Genomic DNA, 16,755 nt, shown 5'->3' with positions numbered 1-16,755 from the left:
ATGGTCAAAGTGCGTACCTACCTGAGATGGGACGTTTTTGGGTGGCTCAATACGGATAGAAGGGTCCCACTCCCCTGGTGGCAAGACAGTCACCTGGTCCAGGAACTCATCGATCCCAGCCAAGAGGTCACTTCTGTCCTTTGCCTTGTAAGCTACACCATGGAAGATCTGGACCACAGAAGTGCGAAAGCTGCTAGTCTGCTGGTATGTTATTGATACATACTGTTTTGATGGCAAAGCTGACCTCATCCGTCATAATGGTTGCCATAGAGCGCCCAATCTCATGGTACTGCTGAGCTTTTCCATCTGGGCCCAGGAGAATGAAGAGGAACCTAAAAGGATGAGTTGACAGTCATGTCCACACTACTGAATGTAAGTGTTGTTCGTATGTGTTGCTAGCTACAGTACCTGGTGGGTATTGGGACCTCGGTGAGGCCAGTGAGCAGCACAGCGGGGGAAAGGCGAACAAAGGCCACAATGGGCCTCTCCAGGAAATCCAGCTCTCCGACCAGCACATTGGATGCTTCTGCTCCCTCTGGGATCTTCTTCATGAAGTGGAGGTCCACCTAATGAACAACATTGTGTGGAAATTAATTGTTTTGAGATGCTGTCTTATGGTATAATGCATAATAGCTTTTCCTATGTGAAAGCTACTTTATATAACATTTTATTTTTGGCAAACATGATTAGTTTGACTGTTGACAGGCTACTAAACATGTGAGCTGCAGAAGAATTTGTAAATGCATACAAGTACTGTCTGGGACTAAATACTATTTTACCTTGCTGAGGTCCACTTGGGGTCCTTCCTGTGCTGCTCCGTTCTTCGGTGGCTCGGTAACAGGTACAGGCTGGGGAGATGTGGCTGACCCAGCTGTGTGTGAGCAATAAGATGAGATGATTTTATTCGGTGAAGTATCTTTTTAATGGGCAAATACTTTGTAGATGGTGGTTTATAGTGCAGTGGTTTTGATTTTTTTGTTTTGTTTTGTTTTTTCAATCCAGAGCAATATGATGTCTCATATTTGGGAGTTGGGACGTAACGCCGGATGAGCAGAAATTTAATTGTATTGATGACACTTGAGAAACATTTATAGATGCTATTAGTAGACATCCATAGACACGCACCTGCCATGAAAAGACTTCATTTGAATTTTAGCGAGCCCTTGGAAATTTACTATTTTATAATACAGAAGGTGAACTTCAAACTGAATTTAACTTGTTCTGTTAACCATTACAAAAACATAAAAATAAATTAAGAAATATCCTAACCTCTAAAACCATAACCAATGGAAAAAATAATAATAAAGAAAAATGTTTTCAGTAATCCGTGCTGTTAATTTTGGGCAACTTTGACCTAAACCGCTGTTTTACTGAGTTTTGTCTGATTTTGAAAGGCCCACAGTACATTGTGTTCTATTGCTACAAAAAAATGGAACCTGGTACCAAAAGAAAGATTAGTCTCTTCTTTCATCAAGGAAAAAAAAAGTATATTTGTATATGTTAGCATTCTGCAGCAATTAGTATGAGAATATAGCTAAGTTTCATCATTATTCACAGTCCTGGTGAAAACACTGGGGAAAAGAGCTTGTTGCAACATGTTCCTGGCTGATCTCTGATACTCTGCTGCCACCTGCTAGCCATTTTTTTGTAATAACCACCATTGCTTTAAGTGACCTCTTCATGTCAGAAGCTGTATCAAAGCCTCCTGTATGCTCTAGCATTAAAAAAACAAACAAACAAAAAAACAAAGAAAACAAAATAACGTATAAATACTTTTTTTGGGAGTGAATGAATTGATAAACTTGTGAGGCAAATGTTCTTGACACATGATCATTTAATTAAAAAAATACAACAAACAAGGAGCTCAAGTTAAAATGACTTTTGAATGATTTTTTTTATCTGTGAAAAAAAAAAATACACCTTTAAGAACAAAAAGAGAATTTTTGTCTAATGTTGAGTTACAGTTACAAACACACCAAATTTGTATTCAATAAACCTCATTCGCAGTTGGAGGCGGACTCTTGTGATGGATGACTATGAATCAAATGCACAATAAAAACCTGTCAGATGAGTCTCGGACTGTTTGCGAGTCCCCTCGGCAATGGAGCGCACGATGGGCATGAGGTTCTTCTTCTTCTCGTTCTGGTGGTGGTGCCGCTTTAGCAAGGCCTCTCGCACTTTCACCCTCACGCTGTCATCCAGCTCATGAGACGCCTCCTGATGATCCAGGACCATGTCTATGACGCACAGAAAGAAAAAGTGTGATGAATGCGAAGCTGGAACAATGATAAGAATTGCAGGATGTTTGAGACGGTTCTTGTAACACTTGTGCAGGTGTACCTCATGAAGTGAGCAGTGACTGTCCTTGCTCGGACCAGGTTAATGAATCATATAAATCTTTCAACAAAGATTAATTTCTTTAATTTCTGTTGCTAAAGTGTCATATTTCTCCAGACATTGTTAAATAATTTAATTGTCCTACCAATCATCCGCAGATCTTAAACTTCTTATTGCCTTGTCTTCCACTTTGTCCCTTCTGAGATGCTGAGTCATTAATTGAACTTTTCTACCCTACTTTCCTGTTGGGCAGTGCATGGCCGCACACGCACGCACCCGCGCATGCACAGTCCACATTACACCTGAGCACATCTCAAGGTCAATGCTGACGTGTTGAGTTCAGTGCCAGAATAATCAGTCCTGCTAATTGGACCACCAACAAGGGGGCAGCTGAGCCATGGCTGAAAATACACCATAATTCACATTTAGGTTTCTTCCCTACATGAGAACTCGAAGCAATAAATTAACTCACTCAAATTATAGATGTTGATTTTCCCCTCAACCCCCCCTAAAAAAACAAACAAACATGCTGAGGTTATAGAAATTATAGATTTATAGAAATTAGGGGTGGGAATCCGTGGCTATCTCACGATACAATACGATATCTATGCGATATAAGGCTCACGATAACGATTATCTCACAATTTGGCGATTATCGATATACTGCTCAGGTAATAAATCCACGATTATCTACGATAAAACTAATCATAAAATAACAATAATAATAATAATAATAATAAATACAAACAATACTAATAATACTAAAAAAATAATTCATATTATAATAAAAATAATATAAATATAAATATATAAATACATAATATATAAATATATATATATATATATATATATATATATATATATATATATATATATATATATATATATATATATATATACACACACACATTATATATATATATATATATATATATATAAATACAAAAATACAAATAAAATAATAATAATAATAATAATAATAATAATAATAATAATAATAATAATAATAATAATAATAATAATAATAATAATAAACTAAGCTCATGAGTCTTCTTTGCCTGAAGAATTCCATACATTTCCCTGCCACTCTTATAAGGAGCTCCCCTAGTGGTCCACCAAGTAATTGCTCAGTCATGAACAATGGAGCCGTTATAGTGGCTGGTTATTAACTACAAATATCACAATTCACGATACTTGCGAAGACGTATCGATAATCACAGTCAAGGAATCAAGTAAGGAATCAAATTTTGATGATTTAAAACCGAGTCATCAAAAATGCACCTGCAATCTCCTCAATGCAGTCAGCATGCATGTCGAGCAACACGCTGCCATTGATGATGCAACTCCTCAGCTCAAAGAGACTGTGGAGAGACAGCGTGGCCACGTACGGCTTGCTCCACCTCTCGCCTCCATCCTCCACATCTTCCTCAAACTTGAGCCACCTGAGAAGAAAACAAAGAGAAGATAAATGTGCGCTCCAGAGCACAAACTGAACTAATAGTACAGTACAAAAACAACAACAGTTCAATCAGCAATCATTTCACTCAGGTGATGCTAGTCGGACAATCAATGCCAGTCTTTAGTGCCACGCCATCACTATAGAGGTGATTGATTTAATGTAATTCTATAAATAAAATACATCACATTATAATTTGCAATGTACATTCATATCTAGTAGTTTAAAATACAAAAACCAAGGAAAAACGCTTCACAATGCATGTTAAGGGATACTGGACTCATTGAGCCATTTTCAGCAGTAAAAAGTTAATATTTTGTCTATAATTAATGTAATTAATAACCTAATTATGTGTAATGTACAATGAATATATTTAAAAACCATTTCCACTTGCTGTCGATTGAAGATGACATCACGTGTGCTGAGGAAGTAGGTAGGTTTACTGACCAATCCCGGAAAACAGGTGAGCCATGATTGCTCGTTACCTACTTCTTCAGCACAGGTGGTGTCATCTTCAGTCGAAAGTAAGTGGACAAAATAGTTTTTAAAGGTATTCATTGTACGTGAAAAATAATTAAGTTATCAAATTAATTCTGGACAAAATATTAACTTTACACTGCTGAAAATGGCTCAATGAGTCAAGTTTAAGAACACATTTTTTGTCATCAGTTCATTTAATTAACCCACTGTGATTATGAACTGAAAAATGTCAACAGCAAAACTTAAAACGGTTAACAGATTTTTGCATCAATGGTGAGAGAGCAATTGAGTTCTTCCTGCTCAAGAAACGCACCATTAGGCTCTAAATGAGAAGTTTCATCTGTGCCGAGCCGCCAGAAGCTTTTATTACCGGACTTTGTTGCCGATGGCTCCCAGGGGGGGAAATACTGACCTGGCCGTTTCCTTCCACTCAGCATCTTTTCCATCTTTCACACAGATCTCATCCAGCTCAGTGAACAACTCGTGGGCCACGTGCTCAGCATCTTCCTCAGTTCCCAGAATGAACTGGACCCGCTGGGACGGCGTGTCTGATGAAGTGACATGTGAGTGACAATTTTGGCCCCATAGTTCTACTTGCCCTGCCACGAAATGAGATGACTTGTCACTTGTTAGTTGTGCATGCATGCAGACTAGGTCCTAGTATTGGTAGCCACCTCTGTGTGATGTAATTGTTAAAATAACACCAAAGAACCAACTTTCATACAGACTAACTGGCAAAGGTGTCACATGACTCTCAGCATGGAGAAAATATGTTTCAATCCGTGCATACCGTGACAGGGTGCCTTCTGACTTCCATCGCTTTGCGCCACCGTGATGCTTCCCGTCCTCTTGTCTTTCTTACGGTGCCGAGAGCCGTGAGCCTTGTGGTGCCGATGGCTCTGCCGGGGCATCCGAACACCCACAAAGAGAGTCCTGTGACCTGAAAAAGCAGGTCAAAGAAGTTATTCAGTATTTATTTTACTCAAGGATGCAACTGGCCATACCATCAGATACTAGGGATACAACGATAAGGACAATATTGTGATATTAAAACTGCCACAATATTGTCGCCGTGTTCACAATATTTTTAAGCAACACATCTGTTACAAAAAAAGTCAGGTTAATTTCCATTTGTGCAGTTGTAGCACCTCCTGGTGGCTAGTTTTTTTTAAGCGCAATTTAATTTTCATTAGGGATATTTTGGCTCTTCTATGTTTAACATCTACACTAATTGTCAGATTCACCTACAGGATGCAATAAAATCTAATATGACCTGTATTAACAATTCTAACTTTACATAGATAATAATTCTGAAGTTTATCATTGTACAGCAGTGGTGTCCAAACTACGGCCCGAGGGCCATTTGTGGCCCACCGTCCATTTTTAAGTTGCATTTGACACAATTAAAATAAAATAAAAATAATAAAAACATGTTTGGAGATGGTCAAAGTAAGAAGGGTGGGTGTAAAAAAAAAAAAAATAGGTGCCACTATTACAAATAAATTGGTTTATATACTGTAGCACTTTTCTACATAGGTAAAAACACAAATAATATAAATAAGAATTATTTGTACAATTTTTAGGACTAAATACAATTTATCTTCATAACATTGTGTGGCCCTTGTGTCTTAATTTTCTGTGTGTGGCCTTCATATGAAAAAGTTTGCACATGTCTGCTGTACAGATATGTATGGGGTATATGCCACGGAAGAGGCGGGACTGTTTTTGCACATCAGTTTGTTTCCGGTTCGTTTTGAGACGTGTGGGCTGCGTCAAAAATAGTTGTGCTTCCGACTTTGTGCCCCTCGGTTACGCGTTCGCAACCTGGACTGGAAACTGATGTGCAAAATCACATCCCGCCTCTTCCGTGGCATATACCCCATTGGTATGTAAAATAGATACAAAAATCTTCAAAAAAATAATAAAACAATGGCAGATCATTTTAAAGAAAGGTCTACATATCTCAATATTAAGTATTTACTTTGAAATTAATGACAATTTTCTATTGTTTTTTTTCCATTTCTTCATAAAATACATACAGTAATTTGCATGTAGCACACAATAAAATAAATTTAAACAAATAAATAGATAAATAAATATTTTTAAATAAAACAAACAAAAAATGACAGATCATTTTAAAGAAAGACCTACATATCCGAATATTAAATATTTACTTTGAAATTAATGACAATTTTCTATCTTTTTTCCATTTCTTCATAAAATATGTACTGTAATTTGCATATAAGACACAATAAAATAAATTTTAATAAATAAATAGATAAATAAATAAGTACATATTTTTAAATAAAACAAACAAACAAAAAAAACAATGACAGATCATTTTTAAGAAAGACCTACATATCACAATATTAAATATTTACTTTGAAATTAAGGACAATTTTCTATTATCTTTTTTCCATTTCAACATAAAATATATGCTGCAATTTGCATATAACACATAATAAAATTAATTTAAATAAATAAAACGAATAATCCAGTGGCCATAAAAAGTCTTGAAATATGGGCTTGTACACCTTAATGGGTATGTGTCAGACATGCATGCCTGTAATAGTTCGTGATCCTAAAACTGCCACAAGATGGTGGCCGATATTGGTGCTGGCCAGGTACCGATCGATGATATCGGTACTTGCGCATCAAAATGTGTTTTGAGGAATGAAGGACTGAGTTCCATATTTCTTCCAGATGATTTAACTGAAACGTAAATAAGCATCAAATCCGCAGCTATTGGAGTCCTGAAAGGACGCTTGAGTGTGTATTTCTGCTTGATTTGTGGCACCTGTCAGTTTCACTATTAGAAATCATCCAGATGCATCAGAATAGAAGGAATTTCCGACAAGGAACAATATTTCCTTCAGAAACTGTATCGCGGCAAGTCATAATAATTCATTGATACCGCTAAAACAGTGGTGTCCAAACTATGGCCCGGGGGCCATTTGCGGCCAGCCGTCCATTTTTTAGTGGCCCGCGACATATGCTAAAAATGGCATTTGACTCAGTTCAAATAAAATAAAAACAAAAATGTTTGGAGATGGTCAAAGTAAGAAGGGTGTCGAAAAACACAGGTGCTATTAAAGTTTATTTTAGTTAACTAAAACTAATGAAAAAAACAAAAATAAAAAAAAAAACAATTTCGTTAACAAAATAAAATAAAAACGAAGATAATTTAAAAAAAAAAGGAAACTAACTGAAACTACATTTTATGTTTACAAAACTAACTAAAATAAAACAAAAAATATATATTATATATATATATATTGCGCACAAGTAATACACATAAAAAAAAAGTAATACAGATAAAAAAAAACAACTAAAACTAATACTGAAACTAACTAAACTAAAACTAAGCATTTATTAAAGAACTAAAACTAATAAAAAATACCTAACAGAACCAGCCTGAAAACTAATTAAAACTAACTAAATTTAAAAAAAAAAAACAACTCAAAACTAAATAAAAACAAAAATGAAAAATTCCAACACTATAATAACCCAACTGCCATATTACAAATAAATTGGTTTATATACTGTAGTATTTTTTCTAAATATGCAAAAGCACAAATAAATTATTTGTACAATTTTTAGGACTAAACAAAATTTCTCTTCATAACATTATGTGGCCCTTGCATCCTTCTGATTTTCTGTATGTGGCCCTCAAATGAAAAGGTTTGGACACCCCTGGTTTAAAACCTGTGAGGGGTGTCGATGAAACAATACGATTCAGTTCGGATGACAGCAATTTGATGGGCTAATTACTAAGTGGTAGGATCTTACAGCTTTGCATTTCCGTCTCTCATCTCACCATCGACTGTTCAGCATTTTGCAATTGGTAAGCACCGTTTTGCCAAACATCAGGATTTTTCGTTTCAGGAAACATTAGTGTGAAAGTTGTCTTTGTACCCACCTTCAAGTTCTTCCTTCTCATAGTGGATGTTCAGCACTGAGCTGGTCCCACCCTGATCTATCACCACCTCCTCATCCGGCCGCTGAATGACAAACAGACACGCACACAAAACAAAATGAATGTTTGTCAGCGCTGATATTCATTCAGCAACATTACTTTTTGATATCCAAACAATATGTAACTATTGTAACCAGATCTGTGTTTGTCTGATGATACATAATGTGTGGTCTGGAATCAAACAAAAACATTTGTAAGTGAAAGCAGACAGCTGAGTAGTTGCATGACCGTCTTTCAATTCCACATTAGTGCTTGATCTCATCTGACCACACGCACGCAAATGCAACTCTGTACTGTAAGTGCAGCATGTTCTCACAAAGATATAAAAGTTTATCCAACAAAACACAAGCTATTTATAGATAGACTGTTCAGTTCAATATAAAGTGTAAACACTTGCAACTATCCACTTACAAAAAATAAACAGTAAAGGATATTTTTAACCATAAATTAAGAATGATTAAGAGGGTGAGGTTCAAGAGGGCTAAATGTATTATTTTTTACGTAACAAACAATATGCAAGTTTCCATTATTCGGTTAACAAGTAGCTAATGCATTGCTTACTGCGCATAATGTTGGCAATGTAACTTCCTCAAATGTCATTAGTAAGGCCTGTGAGTCTGAATTAGTGAGGAAATGAGAATATTTGAAGCTGTCATGTCAAGATGTAAGATTCAAACCTCAGTGGAAAACATGCCTACTCATTCAATGCCCGGAAAAACATAATTACATGTCACAATAATGAGAGTTAATGGTCATTTGAGGGGAAATCCAAGTGGACTGCTGCGATTTTTTTTTTTTTTGCTTTGCCATTTTTTCTCCAGAGTATCACTCAGTCTGTGACGAAGCATGACTTGATCCCAAGACAAATGTCTGCTCAAAGAAGACTTTAATTGGAGAAGGGATTATGAGGCCAACCACTCATTCGGAGTTTCATATAAGATCATGTGGAAGTGTGAGGAGTGAAAAAGACACAAATGAAAAATGTTCTCTAACCAAAATAGGTTATAATATTTTTATACAGAGTTTGAAGAGTATTTGGTTTTGACCTAGGACTACTCAATTATGAGGACAATATTAATCATGATTATTTTGGTGATAATTGAAATCACGATTAGGACTATAATAGGGCTGAACAATATATCGATATTGCGATACAGTTTCATATGAAATTTTATGCTTTTATCTGAATTTGACCAGTCAGACATTAAGTAAAATGTGCACTGCCATCCAATAGTTGACCATTATCGAGAGGTCATTACAATTAATTAACTATAAGAATACAGTGAGTTTGATTATTTTGATGCATGAAAAAAAAAACCCGTAATTCTTTCATTAGATCATAAAAATTTCATTTCTTTAGGTACATGTTAAATATCGCAATAATATCAATATCGCTATATTCAACAACTATATCGCATATCGCATGATTAGACTATATTTATTTTTTGGTACAAAACAAGAAAATGTGGAAAAAAAAAAAATTAAGACAAATAAAATTCTTTGAAACACTATAATAGTTATGGGTGAAACAAAATTTATGATATTAATTCAATACATTATTTTCAAATTTTAAAAAAAGGTGCAGATTTATACATTTTAACAACTCAAAATTAGTATTAATAATCTTTTTTTATGATTATGCTGATCTTGTAATTGGAGAGTGTAATAATTAAAATTCTAATATAATTTCGATTAATTGCATTATTTTGAACCGTGACAATGTTACGCTTTCATAACATCATCAGCAGCAATCGTAACAATGGACTTGAAATAGAACAATCAAAATGTGATTAAAGTATAGACTTTCGTCTTTAAATTAAAAGCTTTCATACTTTTTACACATGTCAATTCTCATTTAGGAATTTTCAGCCAATTTATTCCGTACTCTTTAGGGAACCTCTTATTAAAACTTGCACACGCTTCAGTCTTTTCGTGATTGCTTTAATTTCAAATCTATTCTGGAAGCAAAATAACTGAATTTGTTGATATTACAGTTATGTATAATAAATACAAATAAAAATAATAAAATAAAAAATAAATAAAAAGTTTGAACCTGATTGGGAATTTCCTCTGGAGCCAAGAGAGGAAAATGTCAATACCACAGTTAAAGGTTCTCACGCATTGATTTTATAAGTGAGAAATCTTAGTAAAGCCTTGAAAAAGGTCTGTGATCTTGTTATAATCAGTATTCTAATGTGAATTATATCTCTGTCTAAAATAGAAAAGATGTTACTCTCTTGCTCTCCCACACATGCGCGCACGCTCTCACGCACACACGCAGTGTTATCAGTCATTGCAGCTGTGGCTGGTGAAGTGAAAGCCTGTATGCAGCGTGTGGGTTTGCAGCTCAAGCTTGAGGCGCCATTAGAGTTGGAGCTTTCCCAAACATATCAACACCAAACAAGAGAGCATGATGAGAGCGAGACTATGAAAGGTCCTCGAAATAGAAACGCAGCATCCGATCGTCAATTGCGGATTTATTTGGTTGAAACACACGCACATGAAAGGCCCCGTGACCACGTTGCCATTTAAGATCTTTTGTTATGCCGTGTGCTTCTCTTTGCCTGATTGCATATTCATGCAGGCGCTTTTGTTTTTCTTTCCTATTTGCAGGTTAATGGTTCCCTATCGTTAGCACGTCCGCTTCCCAGTTCTGAGGTCTCCGGTTCGAGTCCAGGCTCGGACCTTCCTGGGTGGAGTTTGCATGCTCTCCCCGTGCCTGCGTGGGTCTTCTCCAGGTACTCCGGTCTCCTCCCACATTCCAAAGACATGCATGGCAGGTTAATTGGGCGCTCCGAATTGTCCCTAGGTGTGCGTGTGAGTGTGGATGGTTGTTCGTCTCTGTGTGCCCTGCGATTGGTTGGCAACCAGTCCAGGGTGTCCCCCGCCTACTGCCCAGAGCCAGCTGAGATAGGCGCCAGCAGCCCCCGCGACCCTTGTGAGGAATAAGCGGTCAAGAAAATGGATGGATGGATGGATGGATGGATGGTTCCCTATCATTCAGCCTCCCTTGACCTCCCTTGTGTCACATTTAAGTGCTTCACATAATTAAAGGCTCACAAGCCAATCAAGGGTTTTCCCTTTGCAGGTGAGTGCACGTGTCTCTGTGCACACACGCACACGTTTCTAACGACAGGGCACATCCTGTGCGTTCGCGCCGCCTGCTTCTATCTCCTGGCAACCGAGCCGTTTCTACGGTCTTGTCCCTGAACTACAGTGACACGCGGCTGGGGAAAGTTGACGACTCTAAAAACTCATTTTCCATGCAGATTACAGACACGCCTCCATGAAAATTGTTCTCGGAGCGATGCAAAATGGCTGCCTTGTCCTTGTGTCTCCTTCGAGTGCCGCAGGAAGTGGAAAGAGATCATTTGAGATGAGACTAAATAAAAATCATGTAATGTCGAGCTGTCAAAATGAATCTATCAATCAACAACTAATCAACACCTGTTTTTACTTTGGTAAACATTCAATCCCCATTTTTTATTGTCATCGCTATACAAATATAAAGTACGAAATAACCACCAATCACTGGTTAATAAACAGTAATCAAATAAAAAAAAAAATCATTTTGTAATACATTTTAATGCAAAATTCAAAATGAATCCGATTAGTCGATTAATCAATAGATTAAGCGATTCTAAAAATGTTCAAGAGAGACAGCACTAATGTAATGTATGTACTTGAGTTAAAATATGAAATGTTTCTCTTTTAGCGAGAGTAGCAACAGCTGAATTTTCTACATTCAGAGACAATCTGTTTTACTTTGGACTGGTGAAGTTCCTAAAAATGTAAAAACAACAACACTCAAGTGATTATGCATATGCTGGACTATTACTGCACTGAATAAGAATCCACTCATTTCAAGTCACTTCCTGTGTATATTATTCTTCTCCAAACTACTCCTTATTTACTTAGAAATAAAGACAGACAAAAAAAAAAAAAAGCAAAAAATGTGCCGAGTGTTCTCTTCGCTGTACGCTAACGCTAACTCTGAAATTTAACGCCACGAGAATTGTATTGCCTCATGGATATTATATTTGAGACATTCCACTGTGAAAGGGCAAAAAGACACATTTCTGCCCAAACAAAATGTAGCAACTACACACTTTGACTAAATTTAACAACCTGACCTGACCACATTAATATATTCTATAAACACTTTGAAAACAACAGAAACACCCAAAATAGACCAGCGGCTTCATTCTCCTTTTGTTTGATAAACAAACTGAGATAAGATGTCTTAATTGTTCTACTTTTCAGAAAGAATCCCAGAAGGATCTTATTACTCTTACAGCTGAAAACAAGAGCAGTCATACACCGTGTCCTAGTTTTTTAAGGATGCTGTTAAGCCACCATTTGATGCAGAAATACATCCACACATTATGAATCGCAAATTCCACGGAATTCATCACGATGCCAACCATTTCCATCCCATCACCAAGCACTAAAAAACAACAACACACATTTAATGAATCATATTTCCCTCATTTGGATGGCAGCCATTTGTAACGCAATGAATGCATCTGACGCAAGTTTGTCACATCTGAATATGTGAATGTTCTTGTCATTGAAAGATGAAAATTGAATTGGTCAGGACAAATAGAGCAGCACTGATTTCCGTCCACTCACCACCGACCAAACACCCCCAGCCCTCTTCGACTAGGCAGGTCAATCAATGTGCTGTGCCTTTCACTCCATTAGAACTGTGGTGGCATGAGGCATGCTGGGTCCCATGAAGTGGCATGACATGGGGCATGTTGCATCACAGAAGCTGTGTGTGTACTTTTTCAGTTTTGAGAGACAACTTCAGTCATCTATCTATCTATCTATCTATCTATCTAATCAACATGTAGCTAGCTAGCTAGTTTGTTAGCTAGCTTGGTATCCATTCATCCATTCATCCATCCATCCATCCACCCATCCATCCATCCATCCATCCATCCATCCATCCATCCATCCATCCATCCTACATGTAGCTAGCTAGCTAGCTATTTAGTTTGTTAGCTAGCTTGGTATCTATCCATCTATCTATCTATCTATCTATCTATCTATCTATCTATCTATCTATCTATCTATCTATCTATCTATCTATCTATCTATCTATCTATCTATCTATCTATCTATCTATCTATCTCAAATCTAATCTAAATACATATTTCTGAGCGCTTTGTCTTAGTGTTGTCTTGGTTCCCCCAAATAACTAGATGCGCCCCTGGAGGCACCTGTGATTATGTGCCACAAATCCTGCTTAGCAACAAGAAGTCAACAAGACTGTGTCTACTAGACAGTACACATTTTTGTTAAGTTCTGAGGTTTTGTAACAGTTTTCTTGGTATGCAACCCACCTTCATTTCTTTGATAATACAGGTTGCTCAAAAATTATTTAATACTATCAATGTCAGAGTAAGTACATGTCCGGGGCAATGAAAAAGATTATGCCTCAAAAAAATCCAACAACATGGATATAGTATTTTACGACCAATTTCACAACGCTTCACAAATCTTCAGTAAGCCCACTGCCCATGTTGTGTTTTTTTTCCATTTTAGCCTCATCTTTAAGTTTTATGTGCAATCCGAACCTGCGTTCCAGTTGGTGTATTTTTATTGGATGTCCTAAAAAAAAATATACACATTTTGTACTCTATTTGAGCCAATCTAGCAGATAAAATGCCCTTCCATTGTGAGTCAATGTCATACTTCAATGGGGAGAAAAAAATGAACACATCAAACTAACGTTATAATTAGTTTTTACACAACTTGTGGTCATCTGAGCAAGAATTGGCTGCAGGAGGTAGCTTGATAACTTCTGAGGCTAACCCCTTACTGTACGATTCTGTCTAATTAAGCACTTGTCGACCGTGTTTTCAATAGATCAACGTGGACTCCTTCCACCCCTCTCGTCTAACAGAAGCACCCTGATTTGACAGCCGGGACACAAATCCCGACTCAAACAACTGGACCTGTCACTTCCAGACTGAGGACAGCCATGACGGCCTCTCCGCGCCACAGCCACCACACACACATCATATCACACAATTGCTGTTTGATAACTCGAGACGTGTGACAACGGGTCGCTCATCAATACGTGACAGGATGTAATGGCGAGACAGGAAAGGAGAGAGCTGCTGCTCTAACGACTGCTTCAGCCCACAGGCAGAATGAGTCATACTGTATGCACCCCCTCGCTCAATGCCTCGTGTTCCATTCCGCTCTCCAGCCTTCTACCTCTAATTGTTTTAGTTCTACTAAGATTAGTTTAGTGGGATTTTGTGGCTGCATGATGGATGAAGCAGTCAAGGAGAATTGGAGAAGTGTTAAAATACACTTCATTTCTTGCCATATCAGTTAGAGACAATCAGAAGTTATTGGTGTGCTTGGTGTGAGGAAACTTGGGCCTATTTTTACAAGAATGTATGATTTGTTTTTTGTAACGGGGCTACATTGAAAGCAAGGACAAAAATGGTATACAGGGATGCAAGATCCTGAATTCGAACACACACTCTTAGAACTGAGGCAGATGAGCTAACCACTTGTACACCATGCCGCCCCAAATGAAAAACATTGGGGAATATTCACTAAGAATGCCGATAATAGCACGAAATATTGTACCACAACTGCACCCGCAGTCTGCGCCCAGTTACCCACCTATTCACTAAGGATAATGCTCTAATCATATACCGGCGCAAACACGCCCGCAAAACTGACAGCTTGGAACAAATTTGCACCTGATTTACCACACATGGCAATGGATTTGCGCCAAGAATATGGTTGTTATAGTAACAGTTGCGAGAAAGATGACATTATCAGAAAGCGTGGTTGGCGTGGGCGTACAGTATGCATCTTGCACGTCAAAATGAGCGTAAATATACCTCCTCGCCATTGCCGATCAGCCCGAGTTACGTCATGTGTCCTAAACCAACATAGAAAAATGTCTCTCTCTCTCTCTCTCTGTCGTGCAGGTTAATACATGCTTTCCATAAACGTTATTTGCGCTGGTGTTAGTGAATTAGGTGCTGTATATCAATGAGTCTCATTTGCTTTGGGGTGGGCATATTTTGCGTCAAATGTATGCAAATTACCTAATTTATATACACGCAAATAACACCGGTGCACCGGGGCGCAATCTGGTTGGCAGCGCGCTTAGTGACGGATTTCCCCATCTGCGCATGTTTAGTGAATTAGGCGCTCCCGGATTGCTCCATTTTTGCCGGTTAGCGCCGTGTAAAGTCGACGCAAACCTTTAGTGAATATGCCCCAATGTGTCAGCTACATGAACTGTTACATGACCAATAACCCACTATGATTTCTAGACAATAATTGGAGTTCATTGCTTCAAAGACGTGATGAAGGATAAATTTATGGCTCGGTGGATGCCAAACGACGCAGGTGAACAACCTCTTTGTATCTTATAAAACAAAATGTAATTGGTGGGATTGTCCAAAACTCCAGCAATGTTTTTAATTATAATTCCAATTACCAATAGGCTGCATTAACCTACAGTATCGCACTGTCGTCACACTGATTAAAATGAAAGTTTATTGGGAGATATGCCAAAGCGCTACTTTAAGCAGAGCTGTGATTGCTGAAGTAATTAAACCTGGGACAAATTTACAACGCATAATGCAATATGCAAACCTGCAGTGGATGTTCTCTCTCTGAAACTCACAGTGACTATTCTGGTAATATTATTCAACATAAAGTCAGCCCAAATTCACATTCTGTACTTTGCTTCAACTCCACAGAGAGACTTCCTTCTGAACTCATCTTAGAATACTCACAAGCATAGACTGATTACGACATTTGCTGCACTTCACTTGAGTGCATTTGTCTCATTTGAGTAGTTTCTCTTTTAAACTCCTCAAGAAGCAGGCTCCAGTTGAACTTATCACTGGCTGGCTGTGAGAAATCAAATTGTTTGGCCGCCTTGAAATGATAATCTATAATGTTCGTACATATTGTCCAAGGTCTTCTAAACTTGTGACTCGGAAAATGCATTGGATACTTATTGTATCTAAGACTATTAATATTACACAACAATAGTAATGGTTGATGTAAACCAGAAATTAAAAGTTTACAAAATATTAATCTATTAATATTGATATATTTCAGTACATGGTATTCATCATACCGTAGTTGACTGGAATGTACATCTTACCCTAAGACGTCATCAGCCATGTTTGTTGTTTTGTTTTGACTAGAATTCTTTGGTCGGATGATAGCAGTTCCCAGCGGGAAACTACCTATTTCCCAGCAGACTGGGCTGCAGAATACGTTACCAAATATGGCTTCTTGTCCTCTAAAACAAATATTATAAAAATCTATCATGATCGTGGAGTGTAATTGTTGTAGATTAGCTGAAACTACTGCAACAAGTTCAATCTTTGATTCAGCTTTAGACAACAGGTTGGAGGTTTGAATCCAGGCTCCTGTAAAGAGTTTGCAAGTTCTAGTAATGATTAGGTGGCAACTAGTCCAGGAAGTAGCCCAGTACTACTCTCGCCCA

The 16,755-nt window shown here is 37.4% G+C and overlaps 1 protein-coding gene across 2 annotated transcripts in view; it reads right to left on the bottom strand.

Moving 5' to 3' along the window:
- The window catches only part of slc4a8 (solute carrier family 4 member 8), a 28,226-nt gene that overhangs the window by 10,318 nt on the left and 1,153 nt on the right, over positions 1-16,755 (bottom strand). For both annotated transcript variants that reach the window (XM_077528495.1, XM_077528496.1), the window contains exons 2-10: positions 8,193-8,274; positions 5,064-5,213; positions 4,686-4,821; positions 3,619-3,779; positions 2,061-2,237; positions 780-871; positions 409-566; positions 245-332; positions 22-168 (exon numbers count right to left, since the gene is read on the bottom strand). In XM_077528495.1, the coding sequence (XP_077384621.1) occupies positions 22-168; positions 245-332; positions 409-566; positions 780-871; positions 2,061-2,237; positions 3,619-3,779; positions 4,686-4,821; positions 5,064-5,213; positions 8,193-8,274 (1,191 nt within the window). The remainder of the gene's footprint in view (positions 1-21; positions 169-244; positions 333-408; positions 567-779; positions 872-2,060; positions 2,238-3,618; positions 3,780-4,685; positions 4,822-5,063; positions 5,214-8,192; positions 8,275-16,755) is intronic.

This window comes from Festucalex cinctus, chromosome 8 (genome assembly GCF_051991245.1).
Source record: "Festucalex cinctus isolate MCC-2025b chromosome 8, RoL_Fcin_1.0, whole genome shotgun sequence".
NCBI classification, from domain to species: Eukaryota; Metazoa; Chordata; class Actinopteri; order Syngnathiformes; family Syngnathidae; genus Festucalex; species Festucalex cinctus.
This window is presented reverse-complemented; position numbering and strand designations above follow the sequence as displayed.